At 39.0% G+C, this 12,706-nt stretch overlaps 1 protein-coding gene across 1 annotated transcript in view; it reads left to right on the top strand.

Moving 5' to 3' along the window:
* NT5C2 (5'-nucleotidase, cytosolic II) overlaps positions 1-12,706 on the top strand; it is a gene marked incomplete at both ends in the record, with an annotated part of 82,380 nt that overhangs the window by 32,852 nt on the left and 36,822 nt on the right. The window contains one exon of the mRNA XM_080694687.1: positions 2,969-3,042. Within this exon, the coding sequence (XP_080550813.1) occupies positions 2,969-3,042 (74 nt within the window). The remainder of the gene's footprint in view (positions 1-2,968; positions 3,043-12,706) is intronic.

Genomic DNA, 12,706 nt, shown 5'->3' with positions numbered 1-12,706 from the left:
AGAAACTATTTTGAAAAATTCCAGCAAAATGGAAAACCTAGAAGGAATTGACATATTTCTAGATACAACCTTTCTAAATTGAATCAAGAGGATATAGAAAATTTATTTATTCATTTATTTATTTATATTGGTACTGGAAATTGCACATAGAGGCATTTTACCTCCAAGCTACTACCCTGCTTCCAAATAAAACATAAGGCCCTTCAGTTCCATCCCAGTATCCCCCAATAAAACCCCAACAATAAAATACTTAGAAATAAATCTAATCAAGAAAGTAAAAGACTTCTATAATGAAAAATTTAAAACAGTAAAGAAAGAAATTGAAGATCTTAGAAGATGGAAGGATTTCCCATACTCTTAGATAGGCAGAATAAATATCAAAATGGCCATCCTACCAAAGGTGATCTACAGATTCAATGCAATCCCTATTAAAATATAATAGTCATTCCTTAAAGATCTAGAAAAATCAGTTCTTAAGTTTATATGGAGCAACAAAAGACCCAGAATAGCCAAAATAGTCTCAGCAGTAAGAACTGTGCAGGTGGCATCATAGTACCTGATTTCAGCCTCATGTTATTGGCATAAAAGCAGATACATAGACAAATAGAACAGAATGGAAGATTCAGAAACGACTAACTTTTGAAAAAGGGTCCAGAAACACTCTGGAAAAAAAGCCTCTTCAACAAATGTTATTGGCAAAATTGGTTATCTATAAGTAGAAAAAAATGGAATTGTCCCACTCTCTTGCCCTACTCAAGAGTCAGTTCAAGATGGATCAAAGACCCAAAAATTAGATCAGAAACTTTGCAGTTACTTGAAGAGAGCATAAGACCAGTACTCCAACATATAGGCATAGGCAAAAACTTCCTCAGTAAAACTCCAGAGGCACAAGAGATTAAAATGATTAATATGTGATTGCATTAAACTGAAGAGCTTCTGTGCAGCAAAGGAAATTATCAAGAACCATAAGAGAGATTCCACAGAATAGGAGATCTTTGCCAGCTACTCCTCCGATAGAGGACTAATATCTAGAGTATACAAAGAACTCAAGAAACTCACCACCAAAGAAAGAATAACTGAATCAAAAAATGGGCAAGTGAACTAATAAATAATTACACACTTTACAAAAAATAAAAATAGCCAATAGATATATGAAAAAATGTTCAACATCATTAACAATCAGATGCAAATAAAAACTTCCCTGAGATTTCACCCCAATTAGAATGGCAATCTTTATTCTTATTTTTCATTTTATTTTTTTTAAGCTTAAGCGATTTTATTATTATAAAGATGTAAAGATAGGACATAGCTTAGAGTAAAGCACTCTGCCATAAAGGGTGACACAGTGGGTTGACTTGAAAAGTCACTGAAGTCTTTTGGATACAGAACAGTTTATACCAAGTCTTCTGACCCACTAGATCCACCCTTTCCCTGGGGCAGGTCTTTAGATGTGGGGATTCCTTCCTGTAGGCCTGCCCTGTCTCAGTATAGACCCCAAGCCTTTTGTTCCACCTCAAAATGTGTTCATTGATTATGGAGTCTGGGAGCTCTTGAAGGTTTATGGCATCCCCCCACATGCTTGGGAAGTTTTGCTTATTACCAAAATGTAAAAGACACTGGGCTCCCTCTATTTTCTTGCTAATCACTTCTGGCTTTCCAATACCAAAGTTATTTTCAGAAACATTTTGAAGCCATTTCCCAATACTGGCACATTCCCCTCTCTTTCTGTTCGCTTCCTGACATCTGTCAGGCCAAAGGTAACATAGGTTTTTATTTTATTTTATTTTTACAGCTCTTATTAACAATCAATACAAGCTCAATCCCCATCAAAAATGGCAGTCTTTAAAAACACATACCATAATAAATGTTGGGGAGGATGTGGGGAAGTAGAACTCTTGATACATTGTTAGCGGGAAAACAGTGTGGAGGGACCTCAGAAAAACTGACCCGGCTGTACATCTCCCAGGATTTACCCAAAAAATTTGAAACCAGACTAGCATAGTAGTGTATGCATCTCTATGCTTATAGCTGTACAATTCATAATTGCCACACTATGGATCAGGCTGGGATGTTCATCAACAGAAGAATGAATTACAAAATTTTGAGATATACACACAGTGGAATTTCACTAAGCCATAAAGCAGAACAAAATTATATCATTTGCAAGGAAATGGATGGAACAGGAAAATATGCTAATTGAGATTAGTCAGTTACAAAAAGCAAAAGGTTAGATATTTTCCCTCATACATGGAAGCTAGGGGGAAATTGGGACACCAGAGGGACCCTAGGCAAAGGAAGAAACCTTAGTGGAGTGAAGGAGGGGATCTAGCAGGGAGATGGGAGGAGGGGGATTTGAAGAGGGAAGCACCTCGGTGGACTTGATGCACACACTGGAACTTACCAAGGCCAGTCCCACGCCGGCTTGGGGAGGGGGACAGGGCAGGCAGCTGGGGAGGCCCAGCGGGGGCCGGGAGCATGTGTGCTCTTGTCGCTTCAACTTCATCAGCACGTGTCATCACAACGCACCAGCTTGAAACAGTGGAGCCAGAGGCGTTGCTTGGAGATAGAATGCCTCTGGGTTCAATCTCCAGCACCCCACACAATAAATGAATACCTTGAGCTGGGCGTGGTAACCACGCCTGCAATCCCCGTGCTTGGGAGGCTGAGACAGGAGGATCGCACAGGTTCAAAGCCAGCCTCAGCTACTCAGTGAGGCTCTCAGCAACTTAGTGAGACGCTGTTCCAAATAAAATATAAAATAGGTCTGGAGGTATAGCTTGGAGGTAGAAAGCCCCTGGGTTCTACCCCCAGTACCACAAAAATAAAGAATTACCCTAAATATATATAGTAATAGAAGAAAAAAATCAGTTGGGAAAGTAAATGATAAGATCTTAAAAAATAGCCAAATAATGTCATTACATTCCAAACTTTCCCTTGTAGTGTTAATTTGTTTTTGTTCTTTCCCTAGGGTGTTTGTGAACCGAAGCTTAGCCATGGAAAAAATAAAGTGTTTTGGCTTTGACATGGATTATACCCTTGCTGGTGAGTAGCAGTTTCTGATCGCCCAAGAATTGCTGTTTTTGATATAACAGTGGGCCCACAGTAGGCAATTCAATATACATATGTTGATTTAATTATAAATTTGGTTGCCTGGAGCTCTTAAGCTGTTTTTATTGAGCTTTTAAAATACTTTAATTATACAGTATACTTACTATTTGGTTCATGAGCTAGTACAAATAGGTTGAACAGGTCCTAAACTATTTCAGAAACTCTGGCAAGAAATGATTTGGTAAAATTATACATTAATGTGTAATATTTGAGACTTTCACTCTATTAAGCTGTTCTTCAGAGATGAATTTTTTCTCTCTGATGTAAGGCAGATTATCAGTTAAAATTTTTAACACATGATTTTTATAAAATGGGGTATTTTTTGCTGTCATTTTGCAGTGGTAGGGATTTAAATCCCAGGGTTTGTGGATTGTAGGCAAGAGCTGTACTTTTGAGATATTATATCCTCTGTCTCTAATGTGTTTCTCTTAACACAAATGGGAAGTGGAAATGTGTTCATTTTCCATTGAAGTGATTGCACACATAAGTAAAAGGCTTTAAAGCTAAACTGAGCGTGGTGGCGCATGCTTGTAATCCCAGCATTCAGGAAGCTAAGACAGGAGGATTGCACTTCATGGACAGCCTCAGCTACTTAAATGAGGCCCTTTGTAACTCAGTAAGACCCTGTTTCAAAAATAAAGAATAAAAAATAGGTCTGGGGTATAGCTGAGAGGTAGAATGTCTCTGGGTTCCATCCCCAGTACCTCAAAAAACCCCAAAATAAAACCAAATAAAGAGTAAAGCTATAGCCGGGCATGGTGGCACATGTTTGTAATCCCAGTACTTGGGAGGCTGAGACAGGAAGATCTCAGGTTTGTAGCCTGTCTCAGCTACTTAGGCTCTCTGCAATTTAGTGAGACTTTGTTTCAAAATTAAGAATAAAAAGTAGGGCTGGGGATGTAGCTTGGAGGTAGAATGCCTCTGGGTTCAACCCCCAGTTGCAGTAAAAAAAAAAGTAAAGCTGTTAGCTCTATTCATTATCAGATAATCTTTAAACACCAGCACTGTGCTGTTTTTTGCCTTCAGTTTCTGAGAAATTGAAATAATCAGTAGCCAGGCATGGCTGTGCATGCTTGTAATCCAAGTACTTGGAAGACTGAGACAGGAAGATTGCAGACTTAAGGCTAGTCTCAGCAAGTGAGAGAGGCCCTCAGCAACCTAGTGAGATCCTGTTTCAAAATGAAAAATAAAATAGGGCTGGTGGTGTAGTTCAGAAGTAAAATGCCATTGGGTTCAATCCCAAGCACCACACACACACACATTCATCACATCAGTGAATAGCTGTGTTCCTTCAGAACTTACATGTGTAAAGTATTTCCAGTCTGGTGAAGATGTCATTTGAGAAGCAGTGGGAGCTCAGTGTGGTGGTGCAGGCCTGTAATCCCCGTACTTGGGAGGCTGAGACAGGAGGCTCCAGGTTCACAGCCAGCCTCAGCAGCTAAGGCCCTCTGCAACTTACTGAGATCCTATTTCAAAACAAGAAATAGGGCTGAGGGTATAACTCAGAGGTAAAAGGCTCCTGGGTTCAGTTCCTGGTATTACAAAAATAGTTCTGAGCACTGTGATATATGCATATATAGTCCCAGCCAGGAGAGGCTGAGGCAGGAGGATCTTTTGAACCTAGAAGTTTGTGAGTCATCCTGAGCATTATAGCAGAACCCTGCCTCAATAAAGGAAGGAAAAACAACAACACAGCTTTTTAAATTTAAGCATAGTACAAAACTGTAAGATTTATAAATTCACTTATTTCAGGAATTATTTATACAACTACTAAAAAACTTCAGCTGAATGTGTTGACACATGCCTATAATCCCAGTGCATGGGAAGTTGAGGCAAGGGGAGTGTAGGTTTGAGACCAGCCTTAGCAATTGGAAGGCTCTTAGCAACCTAGAGCGGTCCTGTTTCAAAACAAAGTAAAATCAGGCTGAGCATATCGCTCAGAGGTAGAATGCCTCTGGGTTCAGTCCCTAGTACCAAAACAAACTTTCATCTCAAAATAGACATTTCAATTTGATGTTTTAATTTACAGATATAAAGAGATACTATACATGTACAAAAACTCATGCATTGCTAAACTACAAAACAAATTATTTAAAATATAAAGTTAGGTGTGGTGGCACATACCTATAATCATCCTAGTTCTTGGAAGGCTGAGACAGGAAAATCACAGATTTAAGACCAGCCTCAACAACTTATCAAGACCCTGTTTCAACATGAAAAGGTGGAAAGGTGGGGGGCTGAAGTTGGAGCTTAGAGGTAGAACACTCCTGGGTTCAATCCCTAGTACCCCCCCCCCCATCCAAATGGGGAGAAAGTCCTATAATGAAAAATTCTAGGACTGGGGATGTAGGTCAGTCATAGAGCACTGCTTAGCATGTACAAGGCCCTGTGTTTGATCCCCAATGCTGTAAAAAAGAATTATAACTCTTTAGGGAAAGGAATGGCAAGATAATTTGGCAACTAGAAGAGATATTATTCAAAACAAATAGAATTTAGTAAGTTGATTATTAAAAACAATCTCATATTGAGGTAGTTAAATAAGTACTTTGAGAATCTCATATTTGGCTCATTTGTTACTGAATATTGAAAAAATCATATGTTCCCACAGAATAATAGAAAAAAACTTGTTTATTGAAAAGTTATGAATCTTAGCCTCTAAATTTTAATGATACCTATGATTTTTAATTTGCTTTTAATTTTTTATGTCATTTCAGTTTTAGCACTTTATTCTAAATAATTTATATTCTTTTATATATGTATAACTATTAATGTTTATCAAGTATATATTATATTCTGGCCCCTGTTCTAGGTGCTTTATGTAGATTTTCTCATTTATTACATGGATTACCTCCTTTTCATCTGTTATCTCATTTAATATTTCCAGAAATGCTATAAGGTAGATACTGCTATTATTATTTCCATTTTACAGATGACACTCAGGCATTAAGTAGTTTGTCCAATAAAATTGAGGTAAATGATAAGTTGAACTGAGATTTAAACCTAAGCATGCAGGTGTATGTAGTTACAGGTTTACATTATTGTAAGAACTTCAATAATAGTAATTTATAAAGTCTAATTTCAAAGTAATAACCCTTTAACTCTCTCTTCAGACAAACAAACTAAGACTTAAGCACTCAAAAAAGCAAAACTCATTGGGCTTGGTGGTGCACGCCTGTAACCCCAATACTTGGGAAGCTGAGACGGGAGGATCACAGGTTTGAGGACAGCCTCAGCAGGTAGTGAGACTAATCAACCTAGTAGACCCTATTTCAGAATTAAAATAAAATAGAGCTGGGGGATGGAGCTCAGAGGTAGAATGCCCCTGATTCCATCCAAGTACCGCAAAACAACAAAAGAGAATCAAACCCATGGCCTTGGCATATACTAAGCATGCAAACTCTACCAGTGACTATACCTTCATCTGTCAAGCTCTTCTATAGTAAATTTGTGGCTAACTTCTCATATAGTGGGACTTGATTAAAATGTTAGTGTTTCAAGTGTTAAGTAATATGATAACTACCATCTGGGAGAAATGAGGGAGGTACCAAAAGAAGGCCAGAAGGTTATAAGTAGTATAGACATGAACAACATGCCAAGTTGAAGAAATAAATGAATGTCTTTAGGCAAGCCTCATCTATATGGAGCTAAGGAATGACTTAGACAAGGTCTCATGGGGGAATAAAATAGCAGTGTACTCATCTGAATTTTAATATGATTGATGAGACATTTAATGTGATTAAGGAGACTTAATAAGTAGTATTAGAATAAATAGCTACCTTGTTTGTATACTACCTTTCCTAATGGAGAAGACATTCAATATATTTGATTTTCTATTGTAGGGGAAAGGAATAACTCAATAAGGTGTTACTGTTATCTGCAATGAAAATATTATATGTGCTGGTTCAGTCATTTGGGCTACCAAAATAAATGATCATAACCTGAGTCAGGCCCTGGGGCACACACCTGTAATCTCAGGACTTGGGATTCCGAGACAGGAGCATCATGAATTTGAGACCCACCTTGGCAACTTAGTGAGACCCTGCTTCAGAATAAAAAAATTAAAAGGCTGGTGATATAAGTTAATGGTAGAGCACCCCTAGGTTTAGTAGCACACACACACTAAATTACAAAACTAGGTAATTTGTAAACAGAAATTTATTTCTCACATTTCTGAAGCATATCTCTGACATACACCCCCAGCCCAATTTTATTTTTTATTTTTTATTATTTTGTTTATTTATATTTTGGTACTGGGGTTCCTGGAAGCCCTTCTACCTCCAGGCTACACTCCTAGACCTATTTTTAAATATTTTTTAAAATTTGGAAACAGGGTCTCTTAAGCCAGAGTGGCTGGTTTCGAACCTTTGCCATCCTCCTGTCTCTTCCTCCCAAGTGTGGGGATTACAAGCGTGCGCCACCGCGCCGGCTTCTTTTTATTTTGAAACAGAGTTTTGCTAAGTTATTGAGGCTGACCTTGAATTTGTAAACCTCTTGTCTCAGCTTCCCAAGTACTGGGATTACAGGCCTGTGCCACTATACCTGGCTCTAACTTTATTTTTATTCATAGCAGAGGCTATATAGTTGGAAGAAAAAAATCTTGAGTATGCTAGACATGGATTTAGATCCCTCCTCTGCCTTATAGTTCTTGGTCAATAGCATGTTGCTTAATCTCTCTGAGTCTCAGTTTCTTCATTAAAAAAAAAAAGGTCAGCTGGGCGTGGTGGCGCACGCTTGTAATCCCTGTGCTTGGGAGGCAGAGATCCCGAGGAAACGGAGATCGCCAGGTTCGCGATCTCGTTTGCGCGATCAGGTTCGTGCGATTACGTTTTGTAATCCCCACACGTGGGAGGCAGAGACAGAAGGATGGCAAAGGTTTAAGCACAGCTGGCTTAAGAGACCCTGTTTCCAAATTTAAAAAAATATTTAAAAATAGGCCTGGGAGTGTAGCCTGGAAGTAGAAGGGCTTCCAGGAACCCCAGAACCACCAAAAAAAAAAAAAAAAGAAGAAGAAAGAAAAGGTCAAGTGTGATAGGGATAAAAATATTGGTCTAAATTTAAATGAATATAAAATGGTTAGTACAGTCAAAGTGTTTTTATGGTGACATATAAAACAATTTTTTTTTAAGTGTGATACTGAAGATTGAACCCGGGGCATTCTACCTCTGAGTTACACCTTGAGCCCTTCTTATTTTTTGTATTGAAATAGAGTCTTGATAGGTTGCTAAGAATCTCATTAAGTTGCCAAGGCTGTCCTCAAACTTGTGATCCTCCTGTCTCAGCCTCTCAAGTACTTATATTACAGATGTGTGTCATCACACTCAGCTGACACCAATATATTAATACACTGAATTGGACCAGTAAGGGTAAAATATAAGGGATAGAAAAATGCCATATTTTCCTAGATAAATACCATATAGTGTGAAAAAACTTGGAATGCAGATGCCAGTGGAATATTTAAACACTTTTGTTTTTTTAATTTTTCAAAGTATTGCAGATGATTATGAAGAAGTTAAAAGCATTTTTACAGCCAGGTGTGGTAGTGCATGCCTGTAATCCCAGTGCTTGGGAGGCTGAGACAGGAGGATCGCACAAGTTCAAAGCACAAGTTCAAAGCCAGCCTCGGCTATATGGCTCTCAGCAACTTAGTGAGACCTTGTTTCTAAATAAAGTATAAAATAGGTCTGGGAGTATAGCCTGGGGGTAGAAAAGCCCCTGGGTTCCACCCCCCACCACCACAAAAATTGTTTTTTTTTTTTTTTTTTTACTGAGCAGTTTTTAATAACAGGTATTTTCAGCATTAGATTATATTTTTGCTGAAATGAAGGAATGTTTTCATGAAATATTAATTCTTAGAAATATCATGTTGAAAGAAACAGGTTTTGGAAAATAAGTCCTTATTTAAACTTTAAGAAATGTTCCAAGCTGGGTGTGGTGGTACATGCTTGTAATCCCAGCATTCAGGAGGCTGAGACTGGAGGATCGTGGTTCGCAGACAGCCTCAGCTACTTAGTGAGGCCCTTTGTAACTCCGTGAGACCTGGTTTCAAAATAAGAAGAATAAAAAATAGGGCAGGGGGTGTAGCTCAGAGGTTGAATGTCCCGTGGGTTCCATCCCCAGACCCACAAAGAAAAAAAAAGAAATGTGATCCTTATGACATAGTTATCATTTAATCTCCTCCTCCTCCTCCTCCTCCTCCTCCTCCTCCTCCTCCTCCTCCTCTGATACTCGGGATGGAACCCAGAGGCTTTTTGCCTCCAGGCTACACTCCCAGACCTATTTTATATTTTATTTGAAAACCGGGTCTCACTAAGTTGCTGAGAGCTTAACTAGCTAAAGCTGGCTTCAAACCTGGGGGATCCTCCTGTCTCAGCCTCTCAAACGCTAGGATTACAAGCATATATATGCCACCACACCCGGCTTGATATCCTTCTAATAGATACAAAAGGAGTTATTTGATTTTTGAACAAGAACACATTTAATGAAATACTTAAACATATGATATGATATGTTCCATGGAGTGACCTTCAAAATTATATATGTGAAATTGTTAAATTTCTAGAAATCTTAACCTCATAGGGCAATATTTGAGGGGGGTTGTTAATATTTATTTAATATTCACAAATACTGAGTGACTCTTGATTTAGAACTGTGAAAATGTATTATTTTTAATTTGGTTCACTTGGGAAATCATCTTGATTTTTTTTCAATTAAAAAGTTCAGGTTATTTATTGTTTATTGGCCTTCTTGTGAATCTAGGTTCAGAGATCCATAAGGAAGATGTATTACAGTTTCTTTCTAGTCTCAACAGGGTTAGGTTTTGAGCCATTTCTGTAAATCCAGCAATGAACTCTTGATTTCTATTATTTTAGAATCAATGGCTAGTGTCTAGTCCCTACATTTTCTTCAGAGTGTTCAGGAGGACAAGAAGCCACATTTGTGAAACATGTACCTATACTAGAAAATATACTTTTTGTTTTTAGTGTTAGTGGGGATTGAACCAGCATTCTACCTCTGAGCTACAGCCCCAGACCCCACCCCTCCCTTCCCTCCTTCCTCCCTTCCTCTCTTTCTTTCTTTCTTTCTTTCTTTCTTTCTTTCTTTCTTTCTTTCTTTTCTCTTCTCCCTTCTCTTCTCCCTTCTCTTCTCCCTTCTCTTTTCTTTTCTTTTCTTTTCTTTTCTTTTCTTTTCTTTTTTCTCTCTCTTTCACAGTACTGGGGATTGAACCCAGGGGCATTCTACTTCCGAGCTATACTCCAGCCCTATTTTTTATTTTTTATTTTGAAACAGGGTCTCACTAAGTTGTGGGGGGCCTTATGAAATAGCTGAGGCTGGCCTCAAACCTGTGAGCGTTCTGTTTCAGCCTCCCAAATACTGGGATAAGCATGTGCTACCATGCCCAGCTTATTTTAATTTTATTTAATTTTATTTTACTTTATTTTATTTTTGCAGTACCAGGAATGGAACCCAGGGGCATTATACCTTTGAGCTACACCCCAGCCCTATTTTTTTTTTTTAATTTTTAATTTTGAAACAGAGTCTCACTGAGTTGCAAAGGGCCTTGCTAAGTAGCTGAGGCTGTCTGTGAACCATGATCCTCTGGTCTCCGCTTCCTGAATGCTGGGATTACAAGTGTGTGCCACCACACCCTGCTCCCAGTTTATTTTTTATTTTAAAACAGGGTCTGGAGCCGGGTGTGGTGGCACATGCTTGTAATTCCCGCGTTTGGGAGGCAGAGACAGGAGGATCATGCAGGTTCAAAGCCAGCCACACTGGCTTAGGAGACCCTGTTTCCAAATAAAAAGTATAAAATAGGTCTGCGAGTGTAGCCCGGAAGTAGAAAGGTTTCCTGGAGCCCCAGTACCACAAAACAAAAACAAAAACAAAAACAAAAAACAAACAGGGTCTGGACAAATTGCTGAGTTTGGTCTTGAATTGGCCATCCTTTTGTCTCAGCCTCCCTGCAGTCCCACCTGGGATTACAGGTGTACACCACTATGCTTGGCTATACCATTTACTCTTTGTAACAGCTCAGTGAGTTAGGGATTGCTAGCAACATTTTACAAATAAGGCCATGAAGCCCGGTGATTGTGCGTATACCTTTCCTCCAGGTACAGAGAAGGAGTCTTATGATCTGCTTAGAATGTCAGAAACATTCCTCCTAGGTATCATGACATGCTTAGGAGGTGAAGTGAGACAGAAGTTCTAGAAGAGTGACGTTCTGCTTCTGGTTTCTCAGATGTCAAGGTGCTGTGTTTGGAGGTAGTGTGTCCCGAACCCCATTAATGAGTAGCAAGTGACTTGTTAAAAGTTATAGCCGAGCTGGGCGTGGTGGCCCAAGCGCAGGGAGGCTGAGCCAGGAGGATCGCACAGATTGGAAGCCAGCCTCAGCTACTGAGTGAGGCTCTCAGCAACTTAGTGAGACCCTGTTTCCAAATAAAAAACATAAAATAGGTCTGGGAGTATAGCCCAGAGGTAGAAAGCCTCTGGGTTCCACCCCCAGTACCACCAAAAAAAAAAAAAAAAAAAAAAAGGTATAGCTGAATCTAAACCCCGGTCAGGCCCTCTTTCTCATACTACTTCCAGCTTCCAGAAGGACGAAAGTTGAGCTGGGCATGGTGCACATCTATAATTGCAGTACTTGGGAGGCTGGGGCAGGAGGGTCACAGGTCCTAGGACAGCCTCAGCCTCTTAGTGAGACCCTGTTTTATATTAAAAAGGACTGGGGGTGTAGCCCAGAAGTAGAATGTGCTTGGGCTCAATCTCCAGTATAAAGCCAAAAACAAAACAAAAAGAAAAATTGTCCAGTAAGTTCTAATTGAGATATGAATGAGAGACAAGAGCTCATTAACAAAAAAGATCAGCCTTCATTATTTTATGCCCAGAGCAAAAATGCCTTTTTCAATCTCTTTGATTACTATTGGTTGGTTTAAAATTTCTATTCTTGATACAATTTAGGAAGGTTCTATGTATCTAGAAATTTATCAATTTCTTCTAGATTTTCTATTTTTTTTTTTTTAGTATAGATTTTCAAAGTAGTTTCTGATAATCCTCTGAATTTCCATGCTGTCCAACAACAGATGAATGGATTACTAAGCTATGGGATATGTACACATGGAGCTTGGCTCAGCCATAAAAAAGAAGGAAAATATGTTATTTGCAGAGAAATGGATGGAACTGGAGAACATTATGCTAAGTGAGATTAGTCAGTCACAAAAAGTAAAAAAGCAGATGCTCTCCCTAATAAAAGGAAGCTAGGGAGAAAACGGGTTATAGGAGGAACTCCAGACAAAGAAAGAGAAACTTTAGATGAGCAAATAAGGCGACCTAACTGAGGGGGGTGGGGGATTCCCTAATGCACATGATGCACATTCACGCACATCACAGTCACCAAGCCGAACATGGGGGGAGGCTGGAAATAGGGAAGGGCTAAATGAGCGATGTGTGCATGGATGCGTCTACCGTCTTCTACCTCATTAGGATGTGTGACTACAGTGCACCAGTTTTTAAAATATGCCATTTTCTTGCAGTCAAAATTATAATCCTCATCCTTAGAATATGGGTAGTTTATGCAGTTTTTCCTGTGCTTAATTTTTAGAAA

This window comes from Muscardinus avellanarius, assembly GCF_963383645.1.
Source record: "Muscardinus avellanarius genome assembly, chromosome: 4".
NCBI lineage: Eukaryota > Metazoa > Chordata > Mammalia > Rodentia > Gliridae > Muscardinus > Muscardinus avellanarius.
This window is presented reverse-complemented; position numbering and strand designations above follow the sequence as displayed.